General features: G+C 45.7%; 1 protein-coding gene across 1 annotated transcript in view; it reads right to left on the minus strand.

Annotated features, from left to right (window-relative positions):
* KLF5 (KLF transcription factor 5) overlaps nucleotides 1-3,508 on the minus strand; it is a 31,369-nt gene extending 27,861 nt beyond the window's left edge. Inside the window, exon 1 of the mRNA XM_069205284.1 lies at nucleotides 3,179-3,508. Coding sequence (XP_069061385.1) covers nucleotides 3,179-3,385 — 207 coding nt within the window. The 5' untranslated portion in view covers nucleotides 3,386-3,508. The remainder of the gene's footprint in view (nucleotides 1-3,178) is intronic.
* Nucleotides 3,509-6,000: the final 2,492 nt, after the last annotated feature.

Consider the following 6,000-nt stretch of genomic DNA (forward strand, 5'->3'; position numbering starts at 1 on the left):
AAGTTAAAAATCTTCAACTCATTTAAAGTTAAAGGGCAGTTAAATAAGTTTTAGATTTTCAATCTTTTTTTTTTTTTTTTTTTTTTTTAGCAGACATCAATCTATCAGTTTCTCAAAATACATAGTTTTCTGCCAGATAAGCACTTTCCATTTTGGGTTAACATCCTCAAAGAAAATCTTACTTTTTCGTGGCATGTGATCTTCTTCAATTACTAGAGAAGTCCCTCTGAATTAAGTGCTTTGTATTGGGATGTCCTTGAGGGAGCAACTTTTAGGGTACTGGAGATCTACCCTTTGGAGATACCTGGTGTAAATACTAGTTAGCGCAAGGCATCGCCTCTAAGAATTCTCCCCGTTGCCGCTGACGTAGCAAAAGTGGAAAGATAGCTGTCTGCTAATACAGAAAGAATTTGAAAAATCCACATTTACCAACAAACAATAGAGCGAAGCCACCTATGAGCTTTGGAGACTCTCAGACTAGATACTATGGGTGCTATTACAAAGACTTTCTGGAATATATAAAGGTAGTGCTCCTTTAGTACTCGCACACGCCTTTGAGAATTATCCTGAACACATCACAAATGGAAATAATCATATACAATGATTACAAATAGAAAGGACTGTGCCCCGTTTGCACTTTTACTAATATGAAGGCGGGTGTTTGGGGGGCAATTATTTGAAAATATAAATACATAAAAATCTACCTTGTTTCATGGAATCTAGTGCTCGTGTAAAGCATTTGAAAGCCTTTGGGCCTAGTTCGCGCAACATAAAACGGCAAAACAAAAATAATTTCCTCTACAATGAGATGACATGGACGGAACTAAAAAAGAGCGACCAAAAAAAGCACATGTTGCGTTAATAGAAAATGTGAGCTTTGCAAGGCCGCGTTCTGTTTACCCCTCTAATAATCGTGTTATCGAGGTCGCAGCTACGAGGTGCAGTGATTGACAGAGTGCGAGGAGTGGAAGAGGCCCACGTCACCCAAATGACTGCGTCTTCCACTACCCAGCTGAGTAGCAGGACCAGATTTTCCGTGTGCTACGTCACCGAGAGTTCCATCAGACAGTACACCCCTGCCACCAAATGACGCGGCCTGAATCGTGGAAAGGTGCCGTGCTTGCACCCCACCGGCACATGCTTAACAGCCCCTTGCAAAATAAGGCTCCCTCTGCAAGAAGTTAGTGGGAGGCTGAGGGCGGATATAGTGCGAGTGCAGTCAACGGCAAAGCATTTATCGTCTACTCTCCAGTGGGCACGCGCTACATTCCCCCTGGCAATGTAAAAAGGCCGTCCACACCACCCACAAAACCCTGGACAGCCGCTGGACGCTCGCTACGAAAGGTCATAAAATAGCTCAGGGGTTGGAAAACCTTTAGCAAACGTGTACAAACCACCTGAGGTAGTTGTCACAAGATGTGAGCATTCACCCTCTCTGCATGCATGGCAGACACGAAGTGTGCTCGTTGTAGTTGATCCCTCAAGGACAGCCCAATACAAAGCACTTAATTCACAGCCTTTTAGCTGGAGCAAAGCGCTGCCCCGAATATCACTCTTAATAAATCGTGGTTACCTGTTAGGAGGTGGGGGCCGGTGGGATGGGCTATGGCCAGGTCTCAGGCAGCAATGTATATCTGAAGGAATTTTCTGTTTAATACTGAGAGTTATATTTAACATGTACATTTGTGTGTGTGTGTATGTTTTGGCAACTGAGACCACGTTACCATCACTAAAAATAAGCATTAAATGAGCACCAGTTGATATAAAAGCACTGAGTGGAAAGTTCAGGCTGTGGTTGGGCGCTAGCTGGTTTTAGCACCTCCAGCTGTTGTGTGTGCCTGTGGCTCTCTGGGCCCCGCTGAAAGTCCCGGGGAGGCCTTTTCTGGGCTGCATGACTCCTGTGCGTGGGTGAGAGCCGCGGCGGCCAGTTGCTCGGTAATACTTTCGGGCACGTTGAGCAGACCAGCTGCAGCTTTCAACACTGCCCCGAACGCAATACAGCAGCAGCCCAGCCACGGCACCGCTAAGGCAACTGGGCGTTATAATAACGCTCAGCCTGCCAAAATACCACATTCATTCAACAGCACTGCCAGGTCGGCACTAACGAATCACCAGTACTACAACATAGCCGCACCGCTACATAAGGTACCGACAAAACAACAGCACAGCTACAGCGCCACTGTATCAACAGAATTCACAGCAAAGTCTCAACCAAACACTACTACGAAATAAACATCAATGCTTAATATCACCAAAACCAAGTCATCACCCCACCCACATGACAGGGCACGTGCAACTACACTAAAGCAACGCTGCTCAGTGGGGCTTCCAATCCCTCCAAGTAACAGCCATACGGGCAGCAACACTGCAAATTAATGAAGTGCAGGGGCGCTTTCTAGATGTTTTGTTTTGACTGGTGAGGGAAGGGGGCTTATGGAGCTCGGAGTCTGTTATGGGCGGGGTCGGCTATCGCTGTAGTGGCTGCGGCATGTACAAAGAGTGTATACAGACATTACCAACTCCACCCCTGCGAGGATGCATTGACAGAAGTCAAAGCCCACAGAAACAAGTCCGCGTGAAATATATAAGCGCTACGTTATAACAGATCGTAAACTCCCCTCACAAAGGGAGTTAACTCATTCAAGCTACTCACGAAATCGGATGCGTTGCTGCACTCGCCAAAAATTAGCCTGAATTTGCAGTTCACGCTAAACCAGCTTTTACATGCCAGTGCTTGAGGTGGTAATTTAAAAGTGCAGGCACACATTATCTTAGAGTACCTGTTTTGCTACTGCTCAGAGCTGTATGTACTGAGGCTAGAGAAGGTTCAGTGTTGTTCACCTCTGTGCAGGCTCTACATCTGTGGAGGACTGAGCTCTGTACACACCTGGAGCAGCAACTGTCGGCTGGAGGTGGCGCTGCTGGAGGTTGGAGAGGCGAGTGTCAGGTGGGTGGGCAAGGTAGTAGCCCAGATTCACTATTCTACTCCAAAAGAATGAGTGGGCTTTTTCACACCAAGGTCGTTTATCAATGCAATGAAGGTACCCCTTTTCTTATTTGCACCTCAACAGGTTTCCCATCGCCACTCGCGGACTTGCCATTGGTAGAAACTTTTAAACTCAAAGAAATTAATCAGGACCTGCCCCGAGCGTCCACTCCAAAGCTACATGCCACCTACCTGCACCATGTCCTCAGGCAGCAGTCGGTCGCCTCCGGTGGGGGTCTTCAGAGGGTCCTCTCCATAGAGACCCGGGCCGCCCCCGCGGGCCCCCGACAGCACCGGCTTGAGCTGGGCGAAGACAGGAGGCTCCTCCTGGTGCATTCCCGGGTAAAGACGCTGCGGGCCCAGCCGACTGGACATGCTCAGCACGGCGCTGGTGGCCATGGAAAGCTGCAGGCTGTGCGCGCCGCGGGACGGGGTGTGGTGCGGGCGGCTGCTCGTGCTCTGGGGCTCCCGCTCCGTACCTGTGCTCCTGCAGCCTGCGAGTGACTCCTGCCAGGGCCGGGCTGCCTCCGCCTAACTCCCTGGCCATCGCGGGCGTGGTCCCCGCAGGCGTTGAACGACGGACACTGCCGCCAATGGATGCCGCGGAGAGTGGGCGGGGGGTGGATCCAGGAGCAGGCGCTCGGCCGCGCCCCCGACCCTACCCTAGTAGCTCTGCGCAGCTCACGAGAACTTATGAATATGGAGGAGGCGGGGAAAAGTTGTCCGGAGACCTGGGGCTCCGGAACTTGCACCTGCGTGGAGTCCAGGGCGGGACGCTTCAAGTATGCTCCCAGGCCCTCACATTTGTAAATGACAGATTTTGCGGTAGCAGTTCCACCGGTGTTACGATCCAACCTGGGAGAATAAGTACTTAAAATCCCAGACGGGTAAATGGTTATCGTTATACACCTGAAGTATATCTGCTATCCGCGGTGTGAGCCTGCCTTCTAATACTCTTCCGTTATGGTTGCCGTCTTTCTGTCTGCATGTCTTAATTCCCCTTCTTTCTTCTTATTGCTGCTCTGAAGTCATTCTTTACTCCCGTATTTCTTTGTCCAGATCCCTATTTCCTTTATTTAAAAAAAAAAAATGATGTACCTTCTTCCCCGTTATCCATTCGTCCCTTCACTTATTTGTGTTTTTCCACTTTTTGTTTTCTCCATCCTTTAAAACATTTATTTTCCCATCTTTCACTCTTTCTATTGACGTGCAGAATTCTGCTAATTTGTGCATTTGTGGAAAGAAACGCGACTTATTTGCATTATGTGTAAATGGAACACTGCCAGTTAGCAGAACACCTATCTAAATAGTATGATACAAAGTACGTTTTAACAGCTTGGGCTATAAATGGGACAGTTATAAACCTTGTATGCCCAGTGCTCTCAATGGAAATATATAAGTGCCGGTACTCATTATCCAAAGTCCGTTTGCTCCTGAAAAGCGCTGGTAGTCTCCATTAAATGTATTTGTAACAGTTGAGAAATGCAGGGACTTTCCATTTCAAATCAAGTGGTGGTACTGAGCACCTGATTGTACCAGCCTATTTAAAGCACTGTGTATGTTAATTTCTATTGTGTGGTGCGGGTATTACTCCACACCTGTTACATCCGTGAAATATAATTCTCATGAACGAATCCATCTTTCATAATGAAAAGAAGAAGCACTGTTATGCTGGAGGCGACGCTTCTCCCACACAATTTAGCCTAGTTTGAAAAATACTTCTTTAGGATATCTCCTAGGCATAAAACCAAAAATGTTAATTACTACAAGAAAAATATATTTAGTACAAGCATTACAAATCCAAGTGCAACTCAATTCATATACACATTCAGCATACAAAGGCATCCAAAATCTAATCTCATGACTGACGAAGTTTATCGTTTAGTTGACAAGGTAACAATTTGCTGTTAGGTCCACATTCTGCGGTCCTATTCTTAGAAAAATCAGATGTATCCCCGCACTGACACACTGTGTGGCATGAATCAAGGTCTTTTAGATATAATTTGCCACCGTGCTCTGATATAATGTGCAGTCCTTATTGATGCTTCTGTATCTGGCAGAACCAATGCATCTCAGCAATGTAAAGTATTATAAACATCCCCCAGCCCAGTAGTTCTGTCTCGCTTTCCCTTGTCCTGCTGCCTTGCAGGGTCATTTTTATGGTACTCTCAAATCTACTGAATAAACCTGCATTGAACTAGTCTCCTGGAGAGTCCCGCACACGTGCAAAGCGTAATGTATTACTCCCCTCACACATTACTAGGTCAATGTAGTTCAAAAGTTTATTGTTGATTAATTAAAACCATTGCTATAAAATTTCTAAATAAATGTAATTTGAGAAATTCAACATAAAAACATTATCAGGGTTTTGAATCTTCTTAGCACATCACTGGTGGGTTGCTGTTCTTAAGTCATTTTCGTCTCTGACAGGTTATTGTTCTGGAGCTCTGAATTTATTGCACCCCCAACATAAATATAAATAAAGCTTTTTAACCTTTGCCACATTTGCAAGTAAAGCTTTATAACCACGGTGGTGCCACCTAGACACGTTAACACTGCCAATTACACAATTCTGGCCATCATCATTGTTAACATTTGTTTGACCCGTTTTAGACTGGGAGAACAATATTATGCTCCAAAACCTATATACACTTATTTTCAACTAAAACTTCGGAATCACACTTTTCAGGACGTGGCTTGCCTCCAGTATCTTTTGGTGGAAGCTCTGGTCAAATTTAAATACTACATAATGGCTCATGGGACACTTTGAGTTAGGAATCCTGTCCATCTGAAAGAAGTATTTCAAAACCACTATGCTTTTGGATGTGTCCCGTCACTGTTGGAGTTTCTGAAATTCTCACATTGGGAACCTCATTTCAGTTGCTATGCCCTTGGAAAGTCCTCATTGTCACTCATTGCACTTAAGATGCTTCTAAAAGCTTTAAAAATGTTGCCTTTGTGGAGCACTAATGCACCTGTCTTCTTATGAAGGAGACTAGTGAGGTGCTTTAAAT

The sequence above is a fragment of the Pleurodeles waltl genome, chromosome 8 (genome assembly GCF_031143425.1).
Source record: "Pleurodeles waltl isolate 20211129_DDA chromosome 8, aPleWal1.hap1.20221129, whole genome shotgun sequence".
In the NCBI taxonomy this organism is placed as follows: Eukaryota; Metazoa; Chordata; class Amphibia; order Caudata; family Salamandridae; genus Pleurodeles; species Pleurodeles waltl.